Raw genomic sequence first — 15,937 nt, 5'->3', positions numbered from 1 at the left:
GAACCGAAGGTTATGAAAATTAATAAGATTTTGGGAAGATGGGAAAGAAGGTGGTTGAAAGTGCAAGGAAGAGCGACAATGGTGTCTGCTCTCCTGCTATCTAAGCTATGGTACTTATTGACGGTGGAGGATATTCCTGAGTGGGTGGAAAAGTCCATCCGAGAGGCTTGTGTGAGGTTTTTATGGGAAGGGAAACCAGCCTTTGTGGCTTACAATACCATAATTGGACGGAGAAATTAGGGAGGACTCAATTTCCCAGATATTGATTTGAAGAAAAAATCCTTTAGAATCAAATGGGTGAAGAGATTTCTTCAAAAGTCAAATACAAGTTTTTGGAAGAGTTTTGAGCATTTTTTAAAATGAAGTGGGATAGGGGGGAAGGGGATATTTTATATGGAATACAATAATATGTTTTTGAAATCGATTAAACTTCTCCCTCAGTTTTATAAGGGGGTTGTAGAGATTTGGGCCCAATTTTTAAAAAGTGTGCAGTTTATGCCCAAGGGGGCTGAGGAATTTTTAGAACAGCCCTTATTTTTGAACAGGTGGGTCAACATCGAAGGAGAGGTTTTATTTAATCAAGCTTTTATAAAAGCTGGTATTATATGTGTGAAAGATGTATTATACGAGGTAATTCCAGGTTGGTTGCCGGAAGCAATAGTGAGGGACATGGTGTGGGAGGAGGATCAGGAGGTAGAAGGAAAAGCAATAGGAATCATGTATGAGAAGATTGTGAGGGCAATGCCACAGGATTGGATGGAAGAAATAAATGCGGAAATCTCCAAAGGAAGTAAAATGCGTCCTGCTTTTCCAAGCTTTGTACTGGAGAAAGGGGGAGAGTTGGTCCAATTGGACAACTGTAATACTCGAGATTTCTATGAGGTATTCAGAGAATGGAGATTCAAGACACCTGCTGGTCAGGAGTTTTGGCAGAGTATATACCCACAGCTGGACTTCAACAGGATTTGGAAGGGAGTGTGGGTGAATTTAAAATGTCCAGAGTGGATTGAACTGGATTTCAAATTGGCTCATACCCGGATTTTTACCATGACGGTCTTGTGCAAGATTGGACGAGTGGAGGGGACAACTTGCCCAGTGTGTGGGACACAGGATGAGACTCTATCCTATTTACTGGTGTTATGTCCACAGCTAAATGATTTTAAGTGCTATGTTCAACAGTTTTATGAAGTTTTTTTGCTGGGTGAGGACCGAAGAGTGAGAATGGGAATCCCGTGGGACTCAATTTTGAGATGGGGATTGCAGGAGAGTCTGTCCGAGTCCAGCGGAGCGGCAATTAATTTAATGTTCAGTTTGGCTAGATTTGTGATTGTGCAAAGAAGGAATGCTCTGTTTTTTAAGGGGAGGAGAATCAATCTAAAAGAGTATTTTAAATATAAGCTAAAAGATAATATAAGGCTCTGTGGATGTTTTATTCAGAAAGGAATTTAAAGATAGTATTTTACAATCAATTTTTAAAGTACAATCGATTAATATATGTTACAGGAGACAAATTAAACTTCAGGTTTTGATGTAAAAATGTGGTGGCGGAATGGCTGTGCAGAGTGGCGGAATTGATTTGTATCATACAATGAAATGATCACGATGTTGTAAATGTTCTTAATGTTCAATAAAGTATATATTAATAATTTTAAAAAATTTAAAAAGTGGGTAGCACTCTTGCCTCTGAGTCAGAAGTTGTGGGTTCAAGTCCCACTCCAGTGAGGCTTGAGTACAAAAATCTAGACTGATACTCGAGGGAGTACTGCACTGTCAGAGGTACTGTCTTTCGATGAGATGTTAAACTGAGGCCTCATTTGCTCTCTCAGTTGGATGTAAAAGATCCTATGGTACTATTTTGAAGAAGAGCAAGGGAGTTATCCCTGGTGTCCTGGCCAATATTTATCCCTCAATCAGCATAACAAAAAGAGATTATCTGGTCATTATCACATTGCTGTTCATGGGAGCTTGCTGTGCGCAAATTGGCTGCCGCATTTCCTACATTACAACAGTGACTACACTTCAAAAAGTACTACATTGACTGTAAAGCACTTTAGGATGTCCGGTGGTCGTGAAAGATGCTATATAAATGCAAGTCTTTCTTTTTCTTTAAAGTTTTTCCAATTAGTGCTAGCAAATTAAATGAAGTTGAAAGAAAATGAAAGATAGACTTGCATTTATATAGCGCCTTTCACAACCACCGGGCATTCCAAAACGCTTTTTTAAAAAGTTTTTCCAATTACTGCTAGCAAATTAAATGAAATTATTATGATTAAATTCTGGCTATACTAAAGTCACCCCTGAAATAAAACTGCATCTCTTATCTGGCAGCTCAATGGGAAAATGCTGTACTTGGTGTGTGGCTGAAATATGCAGATCAGGAGATTCAATCCCAGGCCTGTGCTGAGTTAGCCAATCTCAGCCAGAATGGCAGTGAGGTGGCTACAATTGGCCGACTATGCTTGAGTTAGTTAGGGATCCTACTGATTAGCAGCTGCTGTTGCTGCTGCAAGTGCACGTGTGTGGACGCTGAGTGAAAACAAGATTGGAGTCAGCTGTTGATGGCCTCCAGGATTGGCACAGACTGTCAATGCTTTGTATCCAGGCTCACACATAAGGAATGGCCACCTGGGCGAAGTGCAAGGTGGCTGTAGCTCCCTGTAAAATAGTACTATAGCCTCAGCTCCTAGCTTTAAGAAAGGAAAGGGGAAGCAAAAAATACGACTGAATTGGGTATATGTTATCAATGACATAATACCAAGATGGCAAATAGCGCTGATGATGTAGTATTTAGGGGAACACAGTTTGTAATGTGAGAATAGCAAAACCTACTGCTGGATACTACCTGCTGTACAAGTAGCATCTTGTTCATAGGCTCTTTGTCTACTCCACAAATACTGATAGACCCTTACAATGTCAGCAAAATCCCCAAGTACTAATCCTATAATAAACCAGTAATGCATAGACAATCATACTGCTGTGATCCAATCAGTAAATACTTCTGTAGTAATCCTTAAATAAATTAGAATTACAGAAGCAATATTTCTGGGGAAGTCTAACGATCGCACATCTTACTATATCCCTCAATTCCTTCCCACCAGAAAAACATCTAATTGTCTCTTTTTCCCATTTATACTGCCTGTTTCAATGGCATTCTCTAGTAATGTATTCCACAAGTTCTTTTTGGCAGCTCTTCTTGCTCCAAAGTTGCTAAATTTTAATTTGCATCCCTTAGTATTTAACCCCTTTGACACGAGGAACAAAATGCAACAACTGTGTCCCTCGTTATCCTTCAAAACGTCAATTAGTTAACTTTTGAAGCTTCTTTTCCAAAAGCAAAAATAAATACAAGCTCCTTAACCATTCCTCATAACTTAAATTTCTGATCAAGTGACACAATGTTTATCTGTGTTCCCATCATTAGCTACTCATTATCTGCAAAAGAAAATGGAGAGGATAATGGGAGAGCAGCAGGTGTTTGTGTTCAAGAGCACGGTCATCATGCCAGAAAGATTAATTTACACGGAAGTAGCTGATCAAGCTGATGAGCTATTGGCTCCCAGTTCCCGTATTCAGCCACTGGATCTGTCACAGACCTGAGAGAATCAGATGCTCACCATGGGTCCTCAATTACTGAGGTTAGTGATACAGGCAGTATGGGCTCACCTGCAGTGTCCCCTCGGCAGCTCTGATCTCAAGTCAAACTGCCGACTCAAAAAATCAATACCTCGGCTGCATGTTTAAAGGCATTCATCATCGGCACAAGTAGAGCTAATTAACAGTGATTAACCAATTATGCAAGTTAGAAAGCTTACATACTTCTCACAGCACATACACTGTCCAGTAATGACAGTCCCTTGTTTCTGCTTCCACATAACATCTGTTCATACCTTTACAGACTGGTTTGGTGTGATTCCAAGAGCCATTCTTCATGCAGCGCAGTGCAGAAGATCTGACTGGTTCCATCCGAAAGCCTGGGTTACACTGATATGTTACTGTCTTATTATAGGTGAAGTCATTTCCCAGATGAACACCATTAGCTAACGCACCTGGGTCACCACAGTCAATAACTGCGGTTGACCACAAGAAAAAGAAAAGCAAAAGTTAACAAATTGCCAGAACATAATTTTCTTTACATATTTAAAGCCTAGAATCCTTGTATTTATTATTCAATAAAAGCATAAACATAGCACTGTAATTTTGGAAAATTATAATTTCATGATCTTTTTATGCTTGTAGTTTAAAATCACTCTTCCCAAGTTGATTGCTGCCCCAGTACTCTTTAAATTGTTTTTATTATTGTTGAATTACCTGCTGCAGCTTATCATTTTTATATGAAAGAGATGATAGTAATGAGAAACACCTACAGTGTGCAGGCAAATTTCCCCATTTACCTCGCAAGCCTAGCACCCTATAGAGGGCTTTAATAGGCCAAAAATTGTTGCTTCGCACCATCTTTTCTGTTTGTTGTCTGGGGTCTTTGCTGTGAATTAAAATGGTGCTTGGCGTTTAAGAATTAAAGCACAGTACTAAAACTGCATGCTGTGAAATAGTATCTGAAAATCACCGAAGTGCACTCAAGAGATATGAGTCTAAACTAAAATTACCACTTTCAATCTCCAAATAATTAGTAAAATAATCATTCACTGAACAGGCAGCAGCAGGATAAGCTTTGTTTCTCTCATGGGTCACGACTCACTTCAGCTGAAGCAATGGAACATAAAGAGTAACAAGTTACAGTGCAAGTTAGTATGGCTAACTTGGAAACTGATCTGAATCTCACCCATGTCTCCTCTCTAGTCCCTTTGTCCTTACTTATTCTCCATCCATTGCTTTTCCTTATATATTCTCTATATTATTATTTCTCTCTATTTGTCAGGGTTGTTCAGAATTGAGCAGTTCTCATTTTTTGTCAGTGCTGTGATTCATTTCTGCTGCAGGTTTGCGTGTGTTTTTTTTCATTCGAAGCCTATATTAACGGCAACCTTCCTCTTTTGAACGGATTGATAATGGATTCTCAAAGGAGAGAGTGTAAATGATGAGTCCACTCACTTCATTTGGTTGGATTGTTTTCACTGTGAAGAATCACAGTCCCACTTGCTGATGATATAACAAGAACCTTAACTCATTGCATTTTCAGGCTATTCTTCATATTAAAATATGCCAGGACAAACAATGCTACGTGACAATTACTCCCACCAGTATAATCATTGTTCTCCACCTTTGCCTACCATTAGCATTCCAATGGGTGAGTGTTATCTTCTGTTCCTGTTAACTGCAAAACTCTTTTATCAGGATATCACTGCAAATTCTAACTTCTCCTATAGTTTTTAACTACACCTATTGCATCTATTAAAACGATATTACTAAAACACATTGAGAGACTCGAAACCAATTCTCCCGCTCCCAAATAAATTTGATTGAAGCGCTTCAATCAGTTGCTTAGAAGTTATTACAATACTTTTTTAGTTACTTAAGCAATGGAACCTTCAAGAAAATTAAATTTTCATGTTCTGTTTTAAAAATTAAATCAGCATTAGTTTTCTTATTAAATTTGTTTCCTTTTTCAGCATGGACTGTAATCCAAAGCGTATTTTACACTGGAGCTCTGCTTAAAAAGTAACACTCCACAGTACTGTTATATTCTTACAATGGGTGTTTGAGGTGAGAGTTAGTGGTGTTCAGTGTTGGAATAGTCCACTTTCCACATCAGCATCAAACACTCCCAGGTGAGATATACCATAGCAAAATGCAGAGTGAACCTACCTCTACTCTGTCTCAACCACAGGCCTCAAACTTCATCCTCAGAAAAGCATTCCTATTGCATTAGTGTGAACTTTGCCATTTCCCACAAAAACTGTCTGAATGACTTATGAGTGAAATTGCTTGGTGCTGTGGCCTGGTATCAACTGGGAATAGGGCCCCTTATAGTTATCAGAGATTCCCGTTCCATGGGGGCTCGATTCAGATCCAGGTCCAAGGGGTGAAAGGACAGTGTTCTAAAATTATGAAAAGTGTACTTAATAAATGGCTGCTCACCCAACAACCAAGGACAAGCCAATCATTAGAAGGGGGAGGGGAAAACCCACAAATGTAAGTTTTATGGGGTGTGAAAGGATTTATCTGCTACTAAGAGAATTGACACTGGAGTTAAGAGTTCAAGGAGTGAGAAGAATTGGCAATAATTGCAATTATCTCTAAGAGTGTGAGTATTGGGTCAAGTATCATATATTTATAGTGAACGGACAGTAGAGGACACTGAGAAAAGGCAGCAACAAAAGGTGAGTACAATCATTGATGCAAAACCTCAATTAAACCAAGTTCCAAATTGATCATTGAAGGTATTTGCATAATAATTAACTCTATAACCCATAAGCGTCTCTTTTAAATTAGAATGCATCCCGTGTAGTGCCTTGTTGAAACTTTGTTCTCCTGTGTAATGCGCTCCTTGGTCTGTATTAGTCTGTAGCTAACACTAGACATTTGAGTACATTAATAGGTGGGGTGGAAAATTCTTCTTAACACCCTGCTTGTCATTGCAGTTCACCTGCTTGGGCAAAGACAATTACTTATCCATGCATGAATTTCTAGAGTGGGAAGAACGAAAAGAAAATAGCTGTCCGCATCAAAGCTCGCTCTAAGGGACACTAATTAGTCTTCTCCCTCTCTTTCATAGAGTTTCTACTGTAACTATCATGGTGAGATGAACATTTATACCCATAATTGAACAATGTAACATTCATACAGCATTAAACAAAAACACATCAAATTTTTCACACAGTAAAATGCCGCTGGGATTTTTACAATCTCAGAGAAGGAAATTGGAGACATTAGGAAATATCACTTAACAGCAACTGAGCCTGCTTGTATTTGAGTAACATTTCATGAAAATCCTACATCTTTATTTTTCCCCTTAATTTATCTTCATTTTCCCCCTTAATTTACCTTCTCAGAGTTAATGAAAGCCTATGAAATGGCAGAATAATTCAGATGGATTTTGAGAGCACCGTTTTAGTGCAATGTGTGGCAAATAATAAAATCAACTCTGTTGGATCCTACTTTTGACTTCACAGTGGTAAAGGGGCGGTGGGGTTGGTTGAAAACAACACTGAATATTTCACTGCTGTCTTGCGTACTCTACATTGTAATGCTTACCTGTGCAGTCGGGAGCTGATCCAGTCCAGGTTCCATTAGCAGTGCAATGCCGCGTAGTCAGACCAGATGTTTTATAACCTTCCCAGCAGGAATAAGAAATAGAGCTGGAGAATACTATACCATCACTGTAAACTATCTTCCCATTTCCTGGAGTGCCAGGATTTCCACATGATACAGCTACAACAGATGGAAGAAAGGAATTAGCATGACATTGAAAACATTTCAATACACAAACCTATCCTTTGAGCAAAGGTGACCCCAAAGTTTATAAAAGTAAAACATTTTATACCACACCTATGGTGTTAGAAGCAATATATGGACTCAGTGGCAGCCTCCTATTCCTATAGTGCATATGTATTCATGTACTGACCTTTTCCTCTCTATGTTCCAACTCTTCCTTCCAGTCTGCTGCTCCATCTCTGTTATTCCTATTGATTTACATCTTCTGCATCTCGCTCTTTACCTTGCTGGTCTATCCCATTTGAGATCCTTCCTTCTAATCTATCTTTCTCCAGCTCTTTTTTTTTTACAAATATTGGATCAAAAAACTGAAATTCTTATGGTAGATTCAAGATGTTATTGGGGTGAGTAGGGCAAGATTTTCCTCTCTTCTACTCTGTTCCTATTTCACCACAATGGTCTTCTCTACTCATCGTCCAATCCTAGCCATTCTTTTACTAATGATTCCACTCCTCCTTCATTAACATCCTCCAGTTTGTGCGCTCTCAAACTATTGCTCACTTTTTGATCTCCTTTGATGCAGGCAGTGAAATCTGTTTCGTTCAAATCTTCAAAAATAGTTTATTTGGGGGTAATTTTAAACCCAAAAAATGGGTGGCTTTGGGTCGGGAGGGATGTTAAAATTTTAAAAATCGGAAACCCGACCCAACCTGCCTCTAATCCATCCACTTCCGGTTTTAATGGAGGCGGGACTGGGGGTAGACAACCAACCTGCTCCCAGGAAGCGGGTTGACAATTTAAAAATTATATTGAGGCTGTGTCCCTCATATTTAATCTATCTTCCAGGTTTAACCCTGGCCAGCCGAGTTTCCTGGACCTCGGGAAACCTGACAGCTAAAGGGTGGCGAAGACTGCATTGTGGAAAAGGTAAGTGCCTATACAGCACTGCTGTGGGCCAGGAGGAGCAGGAGTGCTTCCTCCCGGGAGGAGCAGGAGTGCTTCCTCCTGGCCCAACAAGCTTACCTGCTTCCCTGCCCGCCATTGGACCGCACCCCCCCTCCCCCCCAGCGATCGGACCTCCCCGGGATCGATCACCCCACCCCTCCCTCCCCCCAGGATCGGCCTTTGCCTTGCTATTTCCTCTAATCTAATCCCAATAGAATTTCCTCTATTGCTAAAACAGTCTCCAAGCAGTTACAATTACCTCTTTTATGCCACAATTTTATGTTTCCTTCAATAGTTCTGAAGGGTAAATTCAGTAAAGCTGCACACCTGAAGCAGAGCCTGGCTAGACGGGAGCATGGGTCAAAGAATTAGAACTATGCCAGTAGAAGTCTAGTTCTAACTCATCAGACTGTGCAACCTTGCTGACTTTGCCCTTGAATTTCTGCAAAAAACAGATTCGTCCAAGACTGCCTTTTCCTCCCACATCTAGGGAGGCTCTTCTAACATCGCTCACACATGTCTGCATAGGATACAGGAAAAAAAGATGGTCTCTCAGTCTGTTATCAATAATTGTCCAGTGCTTCCCTGAAATTTCTTGTTCTTTCTAAGCTTCAAATATGTCGTTTTATACAATCTGGTGTGTATGTACCTTTAAGGGAATAACTGGTCTCAGACTGCAGTACCGGCAGTGACCACCCCTGTATAAAAGGCCCTAGCAGGCTTCTGTAGTTTCAGTTTTCAGGTTGTCTCCATTCAGTAAAGACTTGTTATAATCAACTCCTGCAGTCCGTGTCTCAATTATACACGGACATAATACTGGCGACGAGTAAGAAACGAACGTACCTGCAACTCGGCAGCACCTCAGACGACGTTATTGAAGGTCGAAGTCAGGGGAAAGTAAAAAAAAAAATAATCCAAAGAAACTCGAGAAACGGGCGTCGACCGTGGGCAACCGCCCTCCAAATCATCGACTTGAAAAGTGCAGGAGAGACTGTCGGGAGCCAGGCTTGGTTCTCCAGTCTGTGGTTTCCCAGCTAATCGGGCTGGTGGCAGGTAGTGCACTGATCCTTCCTGGGCTGCGGCGGGCTAGAGCTCGATCGGGTGGCTCTGCAACGGGGCCGGGTAGCGAGTCGGGAAGCAAAGAGAGAGAGAGAGGGTGGAGCACGCAGGGCGCGGCCGATGCTTCAAAGCCGGGCAGCGTTCGGACCTAAGAAGAGGGAGGGAAGTGTCCCAGAGGTCCGTTCCACGACGGGAACGGTTCTTCAATTAACGGAGCAAATATTGAAGCGCGATAGAAAAATAAAAATACCGCGGAGAGCGGCGTTGGCAGCAGCGATCGGGGAGGCGCGAAGACCATAGGGCGTCGCCATTACAGGATAGTAAAATAAATATAATCGCCAGCAACAGCTTTGGCAGCAGCGGCAGCGGCGGGAAAGCGCGGGAGGCGCCATCTTAACTCGGCGGGGGAGAAGGAAAAGCGCGGGAGGCGCCATTTTGATCCGTCGGGGACGAAGGCAAAGCGCGGGAGGCACCATCTTAGATTTTCAAGATGCCAAAGACTGGCGATATCACTGCCTTCGATAATGCAATAGAAGACTGGACCACGTATGTGGAAAGAGTGAAGGTATATTGCGAGGCAAACGAAATAGCCGATGAGAAAAAGGCATCGGTATTGCTAAATTTAATGGGTGCAAAAGCGTACGGCCTATTGCGGGATCTGATTACTCCAGCCAAACCGAAGGCGAAGAGTTTTAATGAAATTGTTGCTATCCTACAGGAACACCTAAATCCTACACCGCTGCTGATAGCAGAAAGATTTAAATTCCACAGGAGAAATCAGCATAAAAATGAGAGCAATGCTGATTACCTTACGGAACTACGCAAGCTATCAAAGCACTGCCAGTTCGGAGCAGGACTGGCAGATACCTTACGGAACAAATTTGTCTGTGGACTCCTGAGTGAAGGAACCCAGAAGAGGTTACTCTCAGAGAAAGAGCTGACGCTAGATAAGGCTTTCAGCATGGCAGTATCGTACGAAGCAGCAGCAAGGGGAGCTGCGGAAATACAACAAAAGCCACAGGAATACGGCACCCACGAAATGACACGGGGATTTGCAAAATGTTATCGCTGCGGCAGAACAAACCATGACCAGAAGGACTGCTGGTCCAAGGACAAAATATGCAGGCAATGCGGAAAGATGGGACACATTGCACGAGTTTGCAGGTCTGGGAAGAAGACCAACGACAACAAAAAGGCTACTAAGGAACCATACAGGAAAGTACAAAAGATGACGGACAGTAGTTCCGAAGACCAGATGAGCGGTAGTGAATCTGGGAACAAGAGACTAAGCTGTCGCAAACTTCACAACGTAATCGCAAAAGAGGATCACCGAACCATTTGGGTCACCCTCACGATAGCAGGGTCCCAAGTCAAAATGGAATTGGATACAGGATCAGCTCTAACCGTCATGAATTGATGAGACTACGAGCGGCTATTCTCACACATACCCTTGAGAGAGACATCCATTGTCTTGAGGACGTATACGGGGCAAAAAATATACCCCAGAGGAAAAATAAGGGTGCCTGTCGAATACAATGGCAAGAAAATACAGAAATTGTATCTCTACATTCTGCAAGATGGTGGACCAACATTATTGGGACGTGAATGGATCAGAAAGATAAGTTTAGACTGGCACACCATTCAGGCACTGACGGTGGCTGGTAAAAAGGATGATGACGTCACTCCTGGACAATTGTCAACAATCTTAGCTGACGCCAAAGAGGTATTTCAACAAGAACTGGGCACTCTTAAAGGCGTAACCGCCTCGATAAAAATAGAGGAGAATGCAATTCCCAAGTTTTTCAAAGCAAAACCGAAGTACCAATTGCATCTACCGCAGAATCGGTGATATTGGAAGCAGATGAACCAAACAACGACATTGATCCCGACTCAACCTTGCCAGAAGAAACTGATATTCCAAAGAGGCATTATCCAGACAGAATCAGGAAGCCTCCTCAAAGACTGAACTTATAATTGCTTAACTTCAACCAATGTATCTAGCAACTGTAATTGTAATTGTAATTAGTTATTATTTAGTTGTTAAATGAATGTTATGTACTGTTTATCTAAAAGGGGAGGAATTGTTGTGTATGTACCTTTAAGGGAATAACTGGTCTCAGACTGCAGTACCGGCAGTGACCACCCCTGTATAAAAGGCCCTAGCAGGCTTCTGTAGTTTCAGTTTCCAGGTTGTCTCCATTCAGTTAAGACTTGTTATAATCAACTCCTGTAGTCCGTGTCTCAATTATACACGGACATAATACAATCGTCCTGCTTCCTTGTTTCGTTGAGGTCTACACTGACTCCCCATTCTACTGGTTGACTCATTCGGTCATATTATCTCAAAACTGTAGAATTTTTCCCCGCCTCAGTCTTTCTTACCTGCTGCAGCCTTCAGCCTTTTAGAAGTCAAGATTAATAATGCTGAACCACTACTTCCTCAATCACCTTATTTATTCCTTTACTAATGTTGGTGGTATTCTTTACTGTGGTCCTTCTTCTCGGTTTTTTAATTCTTGAAAAAAAAACTTACCTTCACAAATTGGTTGAATCCCTGACCAGGACCCATTTGGTTTGCAGGATCGTTCTGAAGATCCTCGGAGAGTATAACCAACTTCGCAGTTAAAGCGCAGAAGACTTTTTATCTTGAACTCATCGCCTAGTCTTGAACCATGAGATGGGATGCCAGGATCACCACACAAGCCAGCAGTGTCTCCTACAGAACACACACACACACAAAGTCCAATCCAACAGCATTAGTCTTGCTAACATTTTTATATCTCGTTCTAATCAAGAAAATGCCAACTTATTGTGCCATGTTTAGACAATGCTTTCGAGTTGGCATAGTGTTAAATCATTTACTGAAAGTCAATTTTAGCAGCTATTTCAAATGCAGTCGTATACAACAGTGTTTAGACTCTTTGCAGAATTCAGGCAGAAATGTTAACCCATTTGCACTATGCTAAGTAGCACACAAGATTGTCAGTTTGTGTTAGATCATTTGTAATAGTTGGACAATTTTTAAGAAAAAGCAAAAACCAAACTCCCAGCATTCACCAGAAAATATCAGACATGACATTAATTTTCTCTGTACAAAATATTATGCAATTCATGTCAGACACGGAAGATTTCCTCTGCTATGTGCAATGAAATCATAAATCCATTGATAAAGGTTGCTTTCATAATTTTGCCACATATAAACAAAGGAAATATTCTGCCCATGATTTCCATGTCACAGAAAGAGAAATGCAGCTAATGCATAATATGAGGCTGTGTAGAGCAATGAAATTAGTTGAACATTAATTTATTCACCACTGAAGAGCTCATATTTTTGAAGCAGCTCCCAGATGGTTTATTACATGTCTCCCAAAATATGCCAAGTAAAATCACTTTGAAGGTGTGCATTTCTATACATAAAAAATTGACTGCACGATAGTTATATACAGAAGCAAAAATTACGAGATCAATATGGGGGAGAGCAGCAGACATATAAAATCCCCAATCGTTACGGCAAGGTTTTCTTTTTTCTATTAAAAATGAAAATCAGGGAGATACTATTTTCAAACATCTCCATCTGTCACACATTGAATTTAATCCAGGCTGGGATGTCAAGGGAAATATTAAAAAACCTAAAGAGGTCATATTTTCTCCTCAAAAGGACATTGTGTGGCATGTTCCACTGTGCAGTGCTTCCGAAACCAGATCAATAACAAGATGCACAATCAATTTTAAAGTATTACAATCAACATTTTGTAAAGAATCTCAGCAACGTATTAAAAGCTAATGATGTGGGCAAAAATTAAAACTTGAAAAATTGTCTTTGTTTCATCTAATGGCCTGTGATTGGTAAACAGTGCTGCAATTGAATGTTTGCACTGGCTACCTCTCACTTCTCTCTTCCATAAACTTTGACCTTTTGCCTTTTTAGGATGGTGCCGGCTAAAGCTTCTTGATTATGCATGTTGCCAAAGGAAACAGTGTATTGTGGGAGAGTCTACTGAGTGGCAGTGCATGACCATTCTTGCCAGAATCTCTGGGGGGAATTTTCCGGAGGGTCAGCGGGCGTGATCGGCGGCGGGTCAGGTGGGAAATTTGGTTTTTTTTGACAGTGAATCAGGACTCCGCTGTCAACCCGCCGCCATGCGCTTTTCCCAAATGTCAGGTCTGTCAGGGCTGAGCAGACCCGACAGGCAGCGGCGAGGGAGGCAATTAAGGTCATTATGACCTTGTTAACAGAGCATTAAGATCTATTTTTAGCTGACCTACAGAGTTTACCAGGTCACCCATGGGGTGGATGTTGCTCCAGGATCATATCAGGTAAGCAGGGCGGGAGTTGTATGACCATGGAATCATCTAATTAATTGACAGCTGCATATGTGCTATAAAAGCTCCCATCTCACAGCTGTTCACTTTCCAAGCTCAGAAGCTGTTGCTTACTGCATTTGGAAGACAGATGGGAGCAAACTATCTATCCAGTGTCACCTCATTGGAACAACCACCCTCACCATTGATAGATCGCTTCTGTCATCTCAAGTTCACCTGCCATCTATTACATCAGAATGGGTACAGTTTATACTGTCTCACATTGGCCCTCAGAATCTGACCACGATCAGCCCCAACACCAGCAGCACCAGGAGTACCAACAACAATAACCAACCTTCTCCACCAACAACTGATGCTGCACAGGACACAGGGCATCAGCACTCGACAACATTGCTGCCCGGGAGGCCAAGGATGGCATCACCATGGCCAGATTTACTTCACTTGATGCTGTACATCCATATGGCTGCCACATGATGCGCCAGGTTGGCACCACCCCACACCAACACCATAAAGCATCCCTACAATGCCCAAGCCATTCCTTTCACACTCATCACCTTTGCGGGGGGTACCGTTATGTCTCACCATTTACTGCAACTCACTAAGCCAATCCCAAAGGTGCACACAGATCTGTTCTAGAACGCAAAGTGTTGAAAATAAAGGTTTCAATGTTTGACACCACATTAACAGAAACTTTACATGCACATTGCATAAAACACCCAAATGCCTACCCTTGTGTGTTGTTAGTTGGTATGATTGGACTAGGATGAGGGTGAGTGTGAGGGGTGGCTAGTGAGATGGGGAAGTGATAATGTAGATCGAGAGGGATGGGTGGAGGTGCAAGGTAAGTTGGTGTGAGTAAGGATGTGCAGGAGTAGGGTAGGGAAGGCAGAGTGATGGGGATGTGATGAGTGGCACAGCATGATGAGGTTGAGTGTGGTTTTATACTAACATTTTGTGATCTACTGAGATCATTGAAAGGTTTGCGCCACTGCAGCCTGGTCCTCCTGACGACATCCCTGCTTGTGTCCTCCTGTGCAATGTGCAACCAGGCAGCGTTGGTCTCCTGGGGAGGTCTCATCCGCCCATTGGAAGGGAAGAGAACCTCCCTGTGTGCTGTGACTCCCTCCAAAAGCATATGGAGGGACTCATGCGCAGGCATATACAGACCATTAACTTTTAATTTTGGTATATACAGGAAACTTTGTGATATCCGGCACCGACGGGACCGAGCTGTTGCCGTCCCATCAAAACCGCCGGACAAACCAGCGCTAATGTTGAAACATACCGTATCTGGCAACAAACCCTGTTGTTTAGCAACAGCTTCTAAACAGTCAGCTGTACATTGCAAGTGTCTCTGTAGCTTAGCAACAGCTTCTGCGAGGCCTTGCAGAGCCTGACTGGTGAAAGAAAAGCAACGAAAAGAAAAAAAACCTAACGAAACGGCTCTGATTTTTGCCGGTGGATTGAGCATTCCGGACAGTTAACCTCTGGATAAACCAAAGTTTCCTGTATTAAAATATACTTTGCCAGGCCACAAGGTTTTGCGAAGTGAAATAAAGTTGCAACAGACGGTCTTTCACTGATAAGCGGACATGGAATGTGCTTTGATGTGCTTTACTAAAAGGCAGCAAACATTTGGGAGCAAATGTACTTGCAAAAGGGACTGTTGTATTTGCAAGCTGCTTTGTGATGGAGATAAGTCAAGAGCTGTGTTTCGGATAAGCAGATACGGTGACTGCAGGGGGTAGTCATAGACAACAGAGATAAACAAACCCCCTTAAATTTTCAGACATCGTGTCTACAACAAAATTCGGCTACAAATTTGTAGAACGATTTTTGGTGGCTAAAGGGGAGGAGTCAAACCTTTGAAGTTTTGAAATGCAGGATACGACGTAGCACATGAAATGTGACCAAATAGTTTTCTGCCACTTTTGTAAACTTTTATGAGTGAATAAACAATTTTGGTCTTTGATAAATGCAACTAATGGATAGCCAGACAGGATGTGTGAGTGTGAAAGTTTGACAGCTCAAACAACTCATGTCGAACATTAAAGGAACATTTCACCATCTCTGAATGATTGATTTACTGAAAAAGGCAAGGAAAACTGTATAAAAACTAATGACGATAAATATCAGCACTGCGGTTGGAAGGAGGGGCATGGCTAATCATCTCAACTCAAAGAGCTGCAGTTGAAAGGCGAAGAGCTGCAGTCGAAAGGTGAAGAGCTGCAGCCGAAAGGACATGGCCTACAATCAACGCTGGACTGATCATCTGTGG

General features: G+C 41.9%; 1 protein-coding gene across 1 annotated transcript in view; it reads right to left on the bottom strand.

Annotated features, from left to right (window-relative positions):
* The window catches only part of csmd1b (CUB and Sushi multiple domains 1b), a 1,295,488-nt gene that overhangs the window by 61,608 nt on the left and 1,217,943 nt on the right, over nucleotides 1-15,937 (bottom strand). Inside the window, exons 52-54 of the mRNA XM_085996460.1 lie at nucleotides 11,870-12,052; nucleotides 7,153-7,329; nucleotides 3,888-4,067 (exon numbers count right to left, since the gene is read on the bottom strand). Of these exons, the coding sequence (XP_085852586.1) occupies nucleotides 3,888-4,067; nucleotides 7,153-7,329; nucleotides 11,870-12,052 (540 nt within the window). The remainder of the gene's footprint in view (nucleotides 1-3,887; nucleotides 4,068-7,152; nucleotides 7,330-11,869; nucleotides 12,053-15,937) is intronic.

This window comes from Somniosus microcephalus, chromosome 9 (genome assembly GCF_052327205.1).
Source record: "Somniosus microcephalus isolate GS21.2 chromosome 9, FLI_Smic_1.0, whole genome shotgun sequence".
Taxonomy (NCBI): domain Eukaryota; kingdom Metazoa; phylum Chordata; class Chondrichthyes; order Squaliformes; family Somniosidae; genus Somniosus; species Somniosus microcephalus.
Note: the sequence above shows the minus strand (reverse complement) of the source record. Positions and strands in the feature narration are given on the sequence as shown.